Source organism: Panthera uncia (assembly GCF_023721935.1).
Source record: "Panthera uncia isolate 11264 chromosome B2 unlocalized genomic scaffold, Puncia_PCG_1.0 HiC_scaffold_24, whole genome shotgun sequence".
In the NCBI taxonomy this organism is placed as follows: domain Eukaryota; kingdom Metazoa; phylum Chordata; class Mammalia; order Carnivora; family Felidae; genus Panthera; species Panthera uncia.
In genome coordinates, this window is record NW_026057580.1 from 117,171,165 (window position 1) to 117,188,008 (window position 16,844).

General features: G+C 57.6%; 1 protein-coding gene across 2 annotated transcripts; it reads right to left on the reverse strand.

Annotated features, from left to right (window-relative positions):
• Nucleotides 1-420: 420 nt before the first annotated feature.
• RNASET2 (ribonuclease T2) lies at nucleotides 421-16,695 on the reverse strand. Of its 2 annotated transcripts, XM_049654583.1 has the most exons (10): nucleotides 16,574-16,695; nucleotides 16,272-16,403; nucleotides 15,345-15,405; nucleotides 13,469-13,524; nucleotides 11,873-11,930; nucleotides 9,055-9,122; nucleotides 5,761-5,874; nucleotides 3,616-3,661; nucleotides 2,095-2,169; nucleotides 421-834 (listed from the first exon to the last, which is right to left on the reverse strand). In XM_049654583.1, the coding sequence occupies exons 2-10, from the start codon at nucleotides 16,346-16,348 to the stop codon at nucleotides 643-645; spliced, it is 747 nt and encodes a 248-aa protein (XP_049510540.1). In that variant the 5' UTR covers nucleotides 16,349-16,403; nucleotides 16,574-16,695; the 3' UTR covers nucleotides 421-642. The 2 variants fall into 2 exon arrangements, with proteins under 2 accessions (XP_049510540.1, XP_049510541.1); XM_049654584.1 differs by lacking the exons at nucleotides 11,873-11,930; nucleotides 13,469-13,524 and having other exon boundaries at nucleotides 16,574-16,694.
• Nucleotides 16,696-16,844: the final 149 nt, after the last annotated feature.

Consider the following 16,844-nt stretch of genomic DNA (forward strand, 5'->3'; position numbering starts at 1 on the left):
CTGTGTCTGGGCTACGTCCTCACAGAAAGGAACCGAGGCAGGATTTGAACCGGTCTTCAGTCTGCAGGTCAGAGCACCGACGGGGTGGGCACGCCGGCCGGCACCTTGTCGCGCGCTCAGTGTCCCCCGCGGCCCCTCAGAGCATCTCGCCTGCCAGCACCAGGCCCTCAAGGGACACACCCATGCGAGGCCATCGAGGGGGAGGGGGGGACGCGGGTGAACGTGTCCTGCCCCCTCTGGCCCCGAGAAACAAGACGCGCCCCCCTGAGGCAGCTGGCGGAGACACCCGGCCTGACGTCGGATCGTCGGCCTGATCCCGGCGTGAGGGCGGGAGGCCTCCCGAGCCCCCGGCAGGTGCCCGAACTCCGAGGGCGCCCGCCTCGTCTCGGATGCCGAAGCGCTCAGTAAGGGAGAAACAAGGAAAATCTGTATCCTTTATTCCAACCGCAGAGCGGGCGAAGGCCTAAGCCATTGCCTCCCCTCCGTGTCCCCACGCTGCACCCGGCCCTGCGGGGCCTGCGGATCGGCTCCCGGCCGCGAAGACGGCGAAACAGACAGGCTCCCGGGAGGGACGGCCGTGAACAGACGCTTCCGCTCTGGAGCTGCTCGTAGACACGCGGCCGTCTGTGACTCTCCCGCTTTTCAGTGTTTCCGGGTCTCGTCGGGTGGTGGGTAGAAGGCGGGGCCGTCCTCACAGACCTCCAGCCCCGGGCCCCCTGCTCCGGGCCGGCGGGACGCGGGCTCCTCGGGCTCCCCGGGCTCCGTGCAGTTGCGTAGCTGCAGCCCCTTGGTGAAGCACACCTCTATCTGGCCGATGGTCTGCACCTCCTCACCCTAGGAAGGGAAAGGGAAAGACGGAAAACGATTCTGATCTCAGACGGTCACCGATGGCGTTCGAGTCCCAGGCCCTGAAGAGACAAGGGGTGACTGCAGACCCGGGGCTCCAGGCGCCAGGAACGAGCCCCTCTCCAATGGCGCCACCCAAGGTGACGGGGCAGTGGGCCGCAGGGCCCGCCACCCGGCTCACCGCCCAGACGCTCCCCGTGCCGGCCCGGCAGCCCCGTGTGAGGGACACCGCTTAGACCCAGACACGCACACCTCTGTGCACGCAGCAGGTGCGTCACGGCATCGGGACGCGTGGTTTTGTACAAGAACTGGGTCCCTGGCACCCTGGTAAAAGGATTTAAGTCTTTACCAAAGCCGACGGAAGAAACTACAATTCACCTGTGAGACAAATACCCACAACTGACGTGACCGAAACTGACAACGTAAACCCTGAGAAATTTTCTGACTCCGAACGTTCCAGACGCCCACCTCCCGGCTCCTGTCCCCCAGCAGCCCTTGCAGAACGCGCGTGCTCTTCTGCCGGGACGAAGTCTCGAGAAAACAAACCCCATCCTAGTGTGGCGTCAAAGAACAACCCGCTTTACGTATGAACAGAATCCCGGGTGGTTAACACACGGTGTCACATCGACGTCTGCTGTGCGACAGAGTGACTCACAGTAATGTACGTCACCCGGTGCTCATCACAGCAAGTGCCCCCCTTAACCCCCACCCGTGACCCCCCCACTGTCCCCTCTGGTAACCATCAGTGTGCCCTCTATAGCGAACGCTCTGTTTCTTGGCTCGCCTCTCTTCCTTTGCTCGTTTGTTTCCTCAATTCCGCATTTCACTGGAAATCATGTGATATTTGTCTTTCCCTGACTGACTTGTTTCACGTGGCATCGTACACCTGCACACGGCAAGATTCCATTCTGTCTTGTGGCTGCGTGATACTCCGTCGTATAGATACTACGTCGTCTTTATCCGCTCGTCAGTCGATGACGCTTGGGCTGCTTCCGTGATTTGGCTAATGGAGCTAACGCTGCTAGAAACATCCGAGAACGTGTGTCCCATCCGTGATGTGAAAACAGACACGGAACGTGCCTGTGCACACGCACAACCACCGCCCCCCCTCCCCACACACACACCCACAAACACACACACGCACAGCTCTGGCCCTGGGAACTCCGTGGTGACCACAAAGACGTTAAAAGAATTGAACTTGTCTCCTTGATAAAGACAGAAAGGACAACAACATGTAGCATATCTGACCGATTCTGGTGGAAGGCACTGGACTTTCGGGATGACTCCATATATGCTGGCAAGGGCGTCTTTAATGTCTGAAATCTGAAATGACACACAGTGCATTAGAAATGACACTTGGAAAAAAAAAATTAAAAAGAGTCTGTGTCTCCCCCTCTCTCTGCCCCTCCCCTGCTCATGCTCTGTCTCTCTCTGTCTCAAAAATACATAAAAACATTAAAAGCAAAGAAATGACCCTTGGCAAGAGGCGGTATGATGGCTCTGCCCCACGCAGACGTCGCTGACGTGCACAGCTGACAGCAGGGCTCGCGGACAAGGCTCGGAGGTGCCGGGGGAGGGGCTGTCGCCTGCTTGGGCTCCACCCAGTGGCACCCACAGGTGTCCCACACAGTTTCCGTCCTCCCCCCGCCCAGCTCTTCTGTCCACACCCAGAGCCTGGGTGCCGCGCGCAAAAGCTGAGAGTCTCCCAAGTGCGGTCAGATCAGCTTTCGCCGCCCGGGGACTTCTGTCTGGGTCACAACCTGCTGCCTCTGCCACCTAACAAAGCGCCTGCAGCACAGACCTCCGACGTCTGTTGTCCTCGGTGCCAGTATGTGCTTGAAATCAGTTCCCCGATGGGCACATTCTGGGCAGAAAGGAGCCCAGGGGACCGACGGGGCCCTGCAAACACCCTCTCGCAGGCACAGCTGACGCTCTCGCCGCAGGGTCACCCTGCCACCCCCGCTCTCACTGGAGGGAGGAGAATAGGGGAGCAGGAAGCCGACTGCGCAGGGGAGCCGGTTAATTTCACAGTCAAGAGACCTGCGAAGCGGCCCAGGACGCAGCCATGACGCTGGAGACAAGGAGCCGCTGAAACCAGTCACTTCACATCTTTGTGTTAACCCCCGGGGACCGAAGTAGTTTAAATAGCGAAGATAGGCCCTCTAAAGCGGGAGTCAGCAAGCTTATTCTGCCAAGGCCCAGAGTGAGCGCTTCAGGCTCCGGGGGTCACTCAGACGCTCCCTGTCCAACCCCTGAGCCGTGTGGGCGACCGCAGGTGACCGCGGAGGAACGGCTGTGGCCGAGAGCCGGGAGGAGCCTGTTTATGAAAACAGGTTGTCCTGAGCGGACGACACTTAGCTTCCGTATCTGCTTCCCAGACAGCAAGATGTGGTCGCGGTTACACGACTATCGTTTTACTAGGACAACAGAATCAACTCCTGGGCCTTCTTCTTCACACAAAATACCGCAAAAACCAAATGTGCTTCTCAAACGCGTCCGGCACCTGCCCTGCGTGAGCCCAGAACACGCTTCTCACCAGGGGACCGCGAGTCCGTGCTTCAAAGTCATGGGCGTAAGCCGTTTTCAGTTTACATTCAACGTGCACAGGGAAGCAGAATTCACATAAAATCTATCGGAAACCTAATAGCGGAATAGGAGGGAGCTTGTCTGGGTCACTTCAGAACCCCAGTGTCACTCACAGGAGGCAGTGACGCGGGGCCGCTGCCGGGAGTCCCCGTGCTGGGTCAGGGGGCTCCACGTGAGACTTACCTGGTAGTAATTGATAGACGGCTTTATTCCCAACTTTTGGAGCATGCTAAAATTTAAAGGTAGAAAGATTACTTGTATCGTGCGGTACGTTTTCCTTTCTTGTTCTTCTCAAACATCCTATTTCATAACAAAAATTAAGACACTCGGCACAGAAAGCACTTGCCGTCTACACACTGGGCAATAAACCTGTGAGCAAGGACAGCAAATAAAGAGCGTTCGTGCTCCCCGACCACCCCTCACCCTCAGCGCACACTGCCGATCCGGCTCTCTCTCGAGCACGGGGTCCTTCCCAACGGCGTTCCGGAGGGCAGGATGCCAGGGGGTTGGCACACACGGGACCACCTACGGGCCACGGCTTTTCAAAAGATAGTTAGCAACTGATTTGGGATCCCAGGCTTCTCCCGGAAAAACCACACCTGAGCAAATCCTTACATACATTCAAACACCCACAGACCCGACTCGTTTCCCAAAGCACACGGTTTTGACCAGCCATCCCGTCAAAATAGCACATGGCTAACTCCCTCATTAAATTATGGAGCAGGAGATCAACAATTCTCAGATTGAGAATCCCCAGCCAGCACTCGAGCCCCCATCATGCCCCCCCCCCCCCCCCCCCCCCCCTGGGCCCCCCTCCCCCAGAGCGGACACGGAGACCTGGGCTGCCTCTCTGGATGCTGACACGGCCAGGGAAGCCTGCTCGAGGAAAACCAGACTGACCAGGGCACGCCTGCTCCGGCCGCGAATTCTGGCAACACTATCTGCCGCGTTAACAGGGCAGTTTTTGTAAAGAGGACCCCAACAAGCGTCTGCATCTCTGCTGGAACAGGCAGGACGGACGGGGTAGTGGGCAAGGTCCTTAGGGCCCTAGGATTAAACGTGCCCTCGCCTTATCCATGCACAGTTTATCCAAACACATTTCAAAGCCTCTGTGCTCTAGAAGTACAAAACTTTGCAAATTTTTAAATATTTCTTTCAAGTTGCAATATTAATGTTCTGAACATATTGGGTTAAGTAATAATACAAAACCTGGGGCGCCTGGGCAGCTCAGTTGGAGGAGTGTCTGGACATTGGCTCAGGTCATGATCTCATGGTTCGTGGGTTCAAACCCCATGTCGGGCTCTGCACTGAACAGCTGGTAGCCTGCTTGGGATTTTCTCTCTCCCTCTCTCCGCCCCTCCCCCGTCTCTCTCTCTCAAAATAAACAAACGTGAAAACAAAATTAAAACAAACAAAAAAAAAAGCACAAGCTCTGAGGCCGTGTTTGCAGGCTGTGCCCCTGCAATCCTGTTCCCCGCAAAGGCACCGCCTGCCCATTCCAGAACTGGGCCGGTCCCGTCCGAACCCCGGGGGCTGCACGGCCCTGATGACAGCGAAACAGAGGACCAGCTGTGCGGGACGGGACACTCCCCTTGAGGGCGCCCCTGCACGCCGAGGAAGCAGAGCGGGCGTCTAGGGAACGGACGGAGGCTTGCGCGTCTTCTCGGCAACCGTGACCTACAGAGCTGACACACAGGCGTCGGCACGGGTGCCTGGCGGGATTCTGGCTTGTTCTGACCAAAGCAAACGGTAGAATTTCCTGTCATGGCCTTGAAAATGAGGTCACAAGTGTATTATGACTCAGGTGAGGAAGAGTACGAATTCCTCGCACGCTTGGTCACAGAAGCAGAAGCATCTAGATGCTGGCCGGCCAGCCTCCCCGCCCGATCTCTCGGTGACGGGCTGGGCCCTGGTGGGCGGGAGAAGGGGGTCCCCGGTCCCCGGCAGGGACATCGGTGGCCGTGAGCCAGCCTCCCTGGTCTGCGGAGCACAGGAACGGGGCAGGCGGTGCGGGATTCCGGGTCGGGAGCCCCGCCCGCATCCCCGCCCTGCCTGTTCCAGGGCCACCACAGCCGGGCCCCAAACGCTTGGTGACGCGCAGCCGACACAAACTGTCGTGTTAACGCAAGATCCTTCCGTGGGAAATCCCGGCCGAGAGACGCACGCCCGGTCGGTCTGGCTCCCTCAGGCCGACTCCGTGTCCGACGACGTTAGGGCCCAGAGGGGCCCTCGGTCCCCGGACGGCGCGGTTCCAGGCTCATCCCCAGGCCGGAGAGCCGGCTGCGGAGGGTGGCGCCCACGAGGCCCAGGCCCCAGAGGGTCCCCTACCTGTTAAGCGCCAGCCTCTGGTACAGGTCCAGGCCTCCCTCGAAGTATCTCTTCTGAGAGTTGAGGGTGTCCACCTGGGCCGCACACGTGCCGTGCTTCTCCCACTCGTGCTGCCTGTGAGAGAAGTTTCGCAAAAACCATCGGGTTAAAAGTCATCAAACAAATTCGCAAGGAAAACGTTCACGCCCGGGACAGGACATTCGACACGCACGTCGTTTCTTGCACAAAACAAGAGGGTAAAGTTCCTTCTGTGCGACACGCGTGCTTCCGGATTGCCCTGCAGGGGGACCCGAGGCCCCAGGGCCATGAGACCCCGTCACGCCTGCACCATCAGCCCCGCCCAGAGACCCTCACACGGCAGCCCACTAAGCAGGTGCTGCTGGCGAACACGAATACGTATCCCAGAGAAACCTTCGTATCGATAACCACTCCTCGGGCTTCGCTGCAGATTTAACCGCGAGGTGCTTTCACACTCCTCGTTCATGCCCACAACTCTGCAAAACCACCACTGGCTTAGAAATGGGGAAACTGAGGCTCAGAGGGACTAGCCAGGCGCCCCGCTGAGGCCAGTCAGCCAGGAAGCCCAGAGTCCACGCGCAGGGCCCTATCCGGACGCCCGGCAAATGGGAGGTGTGCCGCCCGCAGGGGACGACAGCGGCCGCTCGGGTGTCGGCCACCCGCAGCGCGGAAGGACAAGACGGCGTCGGGCTTCCTCTAGATCATCGGTGATTAGTTCGTAAGGTTTCAGCGAACCGCGTTCACGCCGGCGCTCGTAGGGGGGTCGTATGCCGGCTCACAAAACACAGTCCAAAGTGCACTCGTCCGCTGGTGAAATCCCCCACGGAGGCGGCTCTGAGTGACCACAGGGCTACAAGCAGCGACTCTCTCCAGACCACGGAGACGGCGGGAAAAGACACACACGTGTGAACAACTTCTTCGTCTAGAGCAGCTTCCAGAATGAATCGTCTGACAGCTGCCCATGTCCTATGGGCTAGAAAAGGAGGGTCTTCCCGGCTGCACGTTTCTTTCTGGAGCCCGTGCAGGAGGGAGCTGGGACGACGCGGGACGAGTGCAGAGGACTAGCACACTGGCCAAACGGCTCCTGGCTCGTAAGAAATACCCAGTGAATGTCAATCATTGTTGTTTTGGGATCAAGCTTAACTCAATACCGCTGAAGGATCAGAATCTATTATTGTTAACATGATTCCAACATTTAATCCCACGTCACTTGGAATCGGGCATCTTTCATCTCACACAGAGTTGCCAGTTACCACTGGGAAGTGACCACCGTGAGTGGACGTGGGGGCCGCCCTCCCGGGCTGCCTGGCCCTCCTGCGGGACGGGAGGCGCGCGCCCCTCCGGGCGGCCGAGGCCCAGGGACACCTCCCACGGTGAGGCCGCTCGCCTAACTGGGCGACCCCAGCCCTTGTTCTTTTCCGTACAAGCATCAAAAACCATCAGAAACCAAAGAAAAATCCTACTTTGCAGAGGGCTGTGTGCGTGGTATTTCTCATAGGGCTAATCTTACTGATAGACTTGATCTCAGAGGATTATCTCAAGGGGGCAGTGACACCAAGGCCCCGAACTCTGCACCCCCGACTCCCATCTGGGACTAAACAGGACACTTTTCCTCCAGGAGCCCTCCTCGGCCTCCGGCTCCCAATGACAAAGCCGAGGCAGACACTCTCGAAGCTCACACAGGAGAGGCGACTTGGGCAGCAGGGGAGCAGTGACCCGAACGCCACGCTCGGGAGGCAGTGACGCAGAGTGGTGCAGTCAGTCCCCGCGTGTCCCTGTCCCCGGGAGCTCCGGGGAGCATAAATACCCTTAGCGCACGATGTTTACCTTTGGGCTTGGAACCGAAGTTTTCAAATGTGCCGTTTAACTATCCAACCTGAAAAAGTATCATTTTGCCTTTATTAGAGCCCAAAACTACATGTGTGCTCCGCCCACGTTATTCGGATTAAATGTTCGAGGGCCCCAATCAGACAGCCCTCTTTACGCGTACCTGTTGATTTATTTTTAAGTCACCCGTCAGTCTGCTTGATTCCATCCCAGAACATTGGAACAGGTAGAAAAACTATATTTTGCACACTTAGCCCGGATCTGTCATTTGCCCAGTACAATGTGAAGGCCTGGGCACTTTTTCCACTGTGTTTCCATCTCGACTTTATCTACCGTGAAACCGTTTTCTAGAACACAGCTGTGCAGCACGCGCCTGGAGACCTGCACCATTCACGTCCCAAACTCTGAGTGGTTTTCTCCGCCAAAGAGACGATTTCGACCTACAGACCTGGGTACGTTAAAGCCGCATCCCTGCCACACACCCGGAGTGAGATCTCAGCCGGGGCACCGGGGAGGGGGGGACGGGGACAGGGGACTGGGGGTACAGGGGGTGCGGGGGTTCAGGCATCACTGCCACTCTACGTGGTTGCAGAAAGCTTCTGTCTAAAATGAATTCCTTTCCTGACAGTCTCCACAATATCTCCAAACGGAATTCATCATTTTGGACAACATCTGAATAACTGTAATGTGAATCATGAGTTGCCACATAGGGGCGAGACAGAAAATCATTGTTTTCAGTTAACCTAATGTAAATAAAAGGAATGTTAATTTTACCTTCTTCAAAAGCAATGCTTTAAGAAGCGATGCTGAATTAAACACAGCGTCCTTCTCCTTGGCTCACCTCCCACCACACTCAAAAGACAGTCCTGGGCCAGACCACGGACTGAGCCACAGGTGGGACCTCCCTCTCCTCCCTAAGTCATAGCATGAGACAGCCACCTTCGTCGGCACATCTTCTCTTTTCTCGACGTGTCTCGGGACAACAGCACAACGTCTTTAAGAAACACTCTCTCTGCGGGAGTTGCAGTGACTGCCTCTTAGATACGCACATACCTATCTGGGTTTAGTGAAACCTCAGGAGAGGAAGAGTCTAAACAAAGTGATGAATGAAATACGGATGAAGCACAAGCCTAAAAGGTAAATTCCACTTGCTCTCATGTTTTAGTCACCGGAGAAGGGCCCTGAAGATAACATGCCAAAGAAAAGCCCTGCTCAGTGCTCCCAAGGCTCACTTGGTGCTTCCCAGCCCTGCTTAGTGCTCCCAAGGCTCCAATTGGTGCTCCCCAGCCCCACTCGGTGCTCCCCGGGCCTTCTCAGTGCTCCCCCGGCTCCTCGCAGTGCTTCCAAGGCCTCACTCGGTGCTCCGCAGCCCCACTCGATGCTCCCCAGCCCTGCTCAGTGCTCCCCGGCCCCGCATCCTGCTATGGACTCAGTGGCTGCTGCCCTTACCAGAAATGGCTGTGATTTAGCGGATGGAGCACATCAGGCCAGTACATCTTCATTTCCGGCAGGAGATCCTGTGCAGGGGGGAAAAAAAAAAATCTGTGTAGGACCTAACAGCTCAAAACTTACCAGGCAAATTTGATAAACTAATACGTTAGAAGAGATGAAAGGATTCTGCCTCACTCTGCAGGAGACGTTTCTTAAGACACGTATGAAAACGAAACCTGACTAATCACAGAAGTGTGTTTGAAAACGCAAGCGCTCGTAGGTGAGTGGGTGAAGTGGCCGTGCAGACAGGGAACACTACTGCCCAGCTCTAAAGAGACACGGCCATCGGCCAGGAAGGGACGCGGGGGAGCCTTCAAAGCAATAACCAAGCGGAGGCAGCCAGTCTGAAAAGGCTGAATGATTCCAAACGTGCAACGCTCCGGAGAAGACAGAAGATCGGAGACGGTGGAAGGGTCGCTGGGGTCAGGGGCTGGCGGACGGAGGGGTGAGTACATGGAGAACAGGGGATTTCCGGGCGCGAGGCTGCCCCGTAGGATACAGCGGTGGACGCACGTCACATGGGTCAGGACCCCAAAACTACGTGACACAGCGCACACCCAATGGGAACCCTAAGTTCTGCGAGTGATGAGGCACCGATACCGTAACGAGGGTCCCGCACGACGCAAGGCATTAACAACACGCGACGGTCTGCGTGTTGGGGGCACATGCGTGGGCAGTCTGGTCTCCACTTAATTTTCCTGCTTTAGGTTTCTGAAACTGCCCTAAAGAGTAGCATCTACTCGTTAAAAGAGTCAACACAAAATACAGGCTCCGTGTGGGCTGGGCAGTCTGCGCCCCCCGTACCGTAGTTTCCCTAAATTGAACGGTGCTCGGGCTTACGTTCCAATTTCCAGAAACCCCCGGGACCAGAAATAAAGTGAAACCGTGTAGAAACAAACTCAGGACGACTTCGCTCTGCCCACCAGTCACGGAACCACCGGGCCCCCCCACCCGCTCCCCGGCCCCAGCCAGCCCTGTCTTCCAGGAAGCTGCCCCCCTCACGGTGTCCCCGTCCCTGTCTTGCACCCCCCACACTCTGGCTTCAGTCCCTGCCAGCACCGAGGGGGCGGGGGGAGCGGCCCGCTTTCCTCGGGGACCACCGCTGCCCTGGGTCGTGTGCGACAGAGCAGGTGCCCCGGCACCGACCTGAACGCCTCCCCGCTTTGACCCCCAGGCCGCTCCCTCCAAAGGGTACTTCCAGCCTTCCTTTGATGAACCCCGCCAGCGCTCCTCCACGAACCCCCATCCCCGGCTCCCCCCCGCCCCCCCCTTCTGGCTGCTGCTTCACAAGCCCCGTCTCTCCTGCTTCTCTGTCCTGCTTTTCTCTGTCCTGCTTCTCTGTTAACCCTACGGCTGCCCCAGGCTCGCTCCTGCTGTCCTCCCCGTCCCCGTGCTGAATTCCCCAGCCGTGCGCTGGTCACACCGAAGGTCCTCCCCGGCCCACACCTCTCTGCTGGCACACACACGTAACCCACCTGGACGTTTCTGGGGCACTGCACCCGCAACAGGCTGCCCGCCGAAGCACAGTCCCCTGCCAGGCCCGTGTCAGGAAGGAGATGACACCCGGCCTAAGCTCCTGTCCTGAGTCCCGCCTGATGCTCCCCTCCAGCCAGTCCCCCAGCCCTGTTCATTCCACTTCCGGGCTCCCCTCTTGCTGTGCATTCCCACAGCCTCTCCCCGCTCAGCTCTTCACCCCTGCCTCGTCCCCCCACGCCCGCCGCCCAGCCGGCAGCCAGGGCGGCTGCTGGGACACGCGGGTCACGTTCACTCTGCGGCCTGAATGCTCTGGGCACTCAGCGCCGTCACAGCACCAGTGACCTCGTACTTCCACGTGCAGGCCACGGGACTCTAGTCACGAACGAGCCCGCGGGATCGGGCGAGCTGACCCGCGTGCGGGAAGGATGTCTGAAGAGTGGGACGTGACCAGGCTTTGGGGCACACTAATAATTCTTACAGATGGTCCTCAGACCCCAGCCTCCAGGCTCAGGCGACTGAAGGTCCCTCACAGGAAGGGAGGAGGAGCAGAGGAGACCCTTTGGACTAGAGCAGTTAGAACGATCTGTTAGAACTAACTGCCTTGCCCTTTTGGGGGCCGTATCTTCACGGGAAGGAACCTAGTTTTAGCACATCCTGAAGCTACCCCATGTTTTCGGGGAGGCCCCAGCGACCTGTAAACCCAGGTACTAGTTAGATCACACACCGGGGGTCGCCCGCATCCCGCGGGGAAAGGGAAGCGCCCCTGCGGGTGTGCATACGCAGTGGAGACCTTCTACGAGCAGGGCTCGCCAAAGCCACTCTCTGGGCTATTCTGTGACAGGGGCAGTTGTGCTGGAAAGGCCCAACCCTTCCTCCCTGCCGGCAGGCCCTACTCAGAAACCCACCCGCCACGGCCAGAAAGGACAGGCGTGGTGCCGTGTCTGTCCTCCGAGCCAGAGCTGTCCAGAAACGCTAACCCCAGCAAGCCGACCAGGAGTCACGGGGGACCGGGGACTAACGTGGGCTGGCAGGGGACGGCCAGGGCCGTCTCCGCTCACGTCTGCTTTCACTTCGTACAGTTCACTTGGGAGTGGTTCGCGCCCAGGGCAGAGGAGACCACGTAGTTCGAATTTAACTTGTGGGACTGTCTTAGCTATCAGCAAATACGAACAACGTGCCAAGGGTTCAATCTTGGTGAATAACGCTCGGGAGTCCTCATTTTCAAACATGACCTTGAGGGCACGCTTGCGGAGAACAGAGTCCAATGCTCTGCAGCAGCGACACGACTAAAAGTTTGTACCTTAATCTCTTGGAAGTTAAAGTGCCACGATCTGTTACACTCTTCCGCTTTGTCGGGCCTCGAAATTAAAATTAAAAACAACAGAAATTAGTCTCGGTCGAGATGGCTTCCAAAAGGCAGGAGGAAACACTTCCAGTAAGGTCTGCAGAGAGCAAAGGAAGAGAAACCGTCACATGGTGCGAGTCGCTTAACAAAGACGCTCAGGTATCAGCGGTCACGGTTGCGCGTCTTTCAAAGACATCGTCCAGGAGAAAGGCAAACAGGAAGCAAACTGAACAACCCGGTAGGGGGCGCTCTGGAGTCAGGGTGGGGTCTAAGTCAACTGCCCTCTGACAATCTCCCCTGCTGCTGGGCAGACCGGCAAGTTCCCCTCTCTTCCAATGGCGATGAGGGCGAGTGAGGACATACATAATGGGCTCAGGCAGTGGCTGGCAACGACCCAGGATCGGCTGGTACGATTTCTTAAACCACCAAGCGAGGGTACCCTCTGACTTCCCTTTGTCTGTCTACTTTGGGACACGCCAACTTCCTGTCTTCAGATGAGTTCCCAAGGCCACCAAATCTACTTTCCAACCCCTGATGTGTCTCCAGGGTCAACGGGCTGGCCCAGCAACCCGAAATCGGTGCAGCCCCCACGGGGACGAGAGCAGTGCTGTGCACCGTCCTTCCAGCCACAAGCAGAGTGGCAGGTACATCAGTAGGACCCAAGAAGGCCAAGGTCCCGGAGACGAGTGTCGGGGTCACTGGTGAGTCTGGGGCGAAGGAGGGGCCAGAGCCCGGGCCCCAGTCCCCAGTTTAATTTGCTTCCCACAAAACCCTGTTCCTGAGGAGCAGGCCTGTGCCAGCAAAGGCCAGCATGGCCCTCCTGTCGTGGGAGCGGCAGGATGAGGCACCCCTTTGACGGGGCAGAGTGATGTGTGCGGTTAAACATCACGAGAATATGCACAAATAGGGAAACGATAAAACGCAGGCAAAACCAAAAAAATGAATTTGGGTATTGTGACAGGTGCCAACATAGATACGTGTAATAAACGAGTGGGACACTTGTGTATTTACTTTTATATATCTACTCATTGCCCCCAAAAGAAGGACAAAATGAGGAAATTACACTTACGTCTTCAAATGAGCCCAGAGTCCCCAAATGCATGTTTAAGCCAGATCGTTACTGTTCTATCAAGACAGAACCGAACAGCAACAAAACCAGGGTTATTTCAGAAAGACTGAAGATGCCATAAATAAGGATTTGGTCTAGCAAATAAACTCCTAACAAAAATCACGAGTGTAACCGTTTGGACCGGCCTCAAGCTACTTTCAGGTTGGCTAGCTTCTTTTTCCCGTTTCAATTTTTTTTTTTAATTTTTTAAATGTTTATTCATTTTTGACAGAGTCAGGGCCTGAGTGGAGGAGGGGCAGAGAGAGAGGGAGACACAGACTCGGAAGCAGGCTCCAGGCTCCGAGCTGTCAGCACAGAGCCCGACGCGGGGCTGGAACTCACGCAACCGCGAGATCATGACCTGGGCTGAAGTGGGATGCTTAACCGACTGAGCCACCCAGGCGCCCCTTCCTGTTTACATCGGAATCACACTAAGGGCTTGCCATAATCCGTGTATCGTCCAGTAGTCCGGAGGGTCTCTGCAGTCCTTTCCAACTTCCTGCAGAGAAAGGGCACGAGAAAACAGAGCAAATAATCGGTTTCACTGTTTATTTAGATACACGTAGCACCTTTCCCTTCTTTTCACATATACCACCAGCCATAGGCTGCGCCCACACAAACCAGCCCCCAGGGGATCTGGGGAGGATTCCAGTGCGGCCCTACATGGGGGGGCGTGTTGGTCCTGGAAGGGGGGGTCCAATCTCACACAATTACTCGACAGAACTAAAACCTGAGTTTTGCTTTGCCTTTCCTCTTTTTAAACGTGTCCTCAGATTAAGTCAGCCTGATGGAAGCACTCACTTGCCCATAACTTTCGTAACGTGTAACCAAAAGTACCCGTGTGGGGATGACGACACCCATCTAAACTCAAGGGTGTTCAGGCTCCAGGTCTGAACGCGGTAGTGCTACACGTATGGAAACTGCGAACATTCCAGAGCAAAGACACCAAGGTGAGGAAGGGACAATGAAGATAAGTTCACAGAGGTAAACCCCAGTGGCATACTCTCCCGGGACCTCCAAAGTGTTTAGCTAAAGTCGAGTTTTTCCAAAACACCCGACCGTCTAGAACTACACTGGCCGTCAGACCAGACGAGACCCAAGTCCTGCCCGTCGCCCCCGCAGGGAATAAGCCAATGAAAAGCGGGTGTGGGTGTCTAGCGAGGACAGGCGAGGCACCACGCAGATTCTCAAGCCTTTCCTCTCGGGGTCGCCTGGGCAGGGAGCAAGCTTCTGTCCCAGGTTGGTCTGGAAAGGAGGGAGGCTCTGGTTTAGGAGACCGGCCTGCGGAGGCATGAAAGGTACCCGCCACACGCCGAGGGGGCAGAAGGGCAGGACGACCCAGGGCAGGACCAGAGCAGGGGGCGTGAACCTCACCTCTCCCAACCCCCAGTTTCGCCCCCCAGGAAACCACCACTGGCCACAGGAGCCAGGGCTTCTGCCGGCTCCACGTCCAGTGTCTCAGACGAGCCTGTAAGGGGGCGCTGGGGCGCTGGGGCGGCTTTCGTCCACCATCGGCAAGTACCGGTCAGTGCCCGGCGTGTGCCCGAGGGCCTGGGCAGAGCACCGAGGAGGGTCGGGGAGAGAAAGACACATCTGTCGCCACACCTGCAATGCCCGTGTCACTCATGCGGGGAAGGAGCCCAGAGACAGCCCCACTGCCCAGGAAGATGCTTCGGCCAGAGTAATGACAGGTCCCCTCGTCAAGGCCACCCCGGATTGAAATTCCCTAACAATGACATTTCCCAAGGAGTTGATTTTTTTTGTTTTGTTTTGTTTTAATCTCAGTTCTAAAGCCTCAAGGCAGGAAAGCACTTCTGGTATATTTACAGTCAGGGCCCAGGAACACACCCACATTGGGTCACAGTAATGCCTCACCCACCAAACGACCTTGTTCCCTGCCCCAGGGGCAAACCTTCTGTGTTCCCTAAGACCAGGGCTGTCCACACGCGGCCCCTCCCACCGGAACCTGGGGCTTACAAAGCTCACAAGGCCGACCTGCTGGGGGTGTGGGGGGCAGAGCCAGGTCTCCAGCAGAGCTCAAAGCTGGTCACCAGCAACCCCGTTCATTCTCCTCCTGTCCAACACTCTACCCGGAGCTCGGAAACAGCACCAGAGCCAGAAAGACACGGTACGGTGCGAAGTTCGGAAAACCAAAACCAGAGAGAGCAGCCTCAGTAAGAGTAAGCGACAGATGGCCAGAAATGACATGCCAGCTCACGAGGAAACATGCGTGTAAACGACTCTGCATGGGGCTTCGACGGAGGAATGGGGGGGGGGGGGTGGGGGGGGTTGCGGTGTGGTTGAGATCAGAAAACTCACCTTGCACACTGTTACGGGCCAGTGGTGAACCATAATTAGCTTTTTCCACTCATGGTTGTCACTGTTAAAAGACAAAGGACTTACTTTTCAAGAACTGTTTTAAAGCTAAAGAAAAATTAATTCATCTATCCATTCACGCCATTGTTCGTTCAACAAACACGGAGTGATTGTGACAGGCCAGGCACCACCGGGAGCAAGGGACAAGTCCCCAGGCCCTCCTGTGGACAGAGGCGTTGCTGTGAGCAGGGGACCAAGTCCCGGGCATTCTTGGAGCATACATGCCAGTGAGGGAGACGGTGACGGTGGTAGCCAAGAAAACACACATGGTGCTCCATGGTGATGAGTAACAAAGAATATAGGGGCGCCTGGATGGCTCAGTCAGTTGAGGGTCCAAGTCTCGGTTTCTGCTCAGGTCGTGATCTCACAGTTCGTGAGTTCGAGGCCCAAGTCGGGCTCTGTGCTGACAGTGCTGACCCTGCTTGGGATTCTCCCTCTCTCTCTCTCTGTCCCTCCCCTGCTCATCTGAGCACCGTTTCTCTTTCGAAATAAACATTAAAAAAAAAAAAAAAGGAATATAAGTAAGGAAGAGAACAGGCATGTCAGCAGGGAGGAGGGGAGCTGAAATTTTAGACCAGAAAGCCAGGGACGGCCCGGAGGGGGGGGGGGAACCATAAAGTGCCTTCCTCCTAAGGCTGGCCACGAGCGTAGAAACAGAACCATCACTGTCCGTCAACCTGAAAAGAGGAAGAACCAGCACTTCCCAGATACTACTGGAACCTAACCTAAATGCGCGTCGACAATCCCCGACGCGCCGCTCCCGCCCGCACCTGCACCCGCAAGGGCCGCGACGCCGACCCCACGCCCCGGGGCACCGCGCGGGCCAGGCTGAGGCCGCACCAGGCGCTCGCAGCCGTGCAGGGGGCTCACCTGCTCGCGCCGCCCACGCGGCACATCGCCAGGCACAAGGCGCACAGGAGCAGGCTGCGAGCGGCTGCAGGCTTCATCCTGCCCGAATCCGGGGGGAGACACACAACGTCCGGCGCCGGGCCCTGCGTCTCCCTGCAAACGGGCAGAATTCCTGAAGCCCGCCCACCTCTGACCGGCTGCAGGCCGCGTCCGCCGTCCCGAGGGGGCCCCCAGCCCGCCGTCCGGCGTAGGCCTCGGCCCCCGAGTCCGCCGTCCCGAGCGGGCCCCGAGCCCGCCGACCCCAGCCCGGGGAGCCGCCTCACCTGAGTCCCCCAGCCGCGCACGCGTCTCTGCCAGGGCTGCACCGCGACCCCCCGCCGCCACTTCGCGGTCGCCGCAGCCCAGTCGCCGCCGGGAAGTGCGCCTTTCCGCTTCTGGGCCCCCGGCCCCGGACACGCCCTCGTAGGCGGGCACGCCCCCGGCCGGGCAGACACGCCCCCGAAGCCCCGCCTCCAGGACACGCCCCCGGCCGGGCAGACACGCCCCCGAAGCCCCGCCTCCAGGACACGCCCCCGGCCGGGCAGACACGCCCCC

Excerpts from the sequence above, each read along its gene's own strand:
- RNASET2 (XM_049654583.1), bottom strand. The coding sequence starts at position 16,348 with ATGAAGCCTGCAGCCGCTCGCAGCCTGCTCCTGTGCGCCTTGTGCCTG. Across the intron at positions 15,406-16,271 it reads CGCGTGGGCGGCGCGAGCAG|TGACAACCATGAGTGGAAAA; the intron begins GTGAGCCCCCTG and ends GTCTTTTAACAG. Across the intron at positions 13,525-15,344 it reads GGCCCGTAACAGTGTGCAAG|GAAGTTGGAAAGGACTGCAG; the intron begins GTGAGTTTTCTG and ends CTTTCTCTGCAG.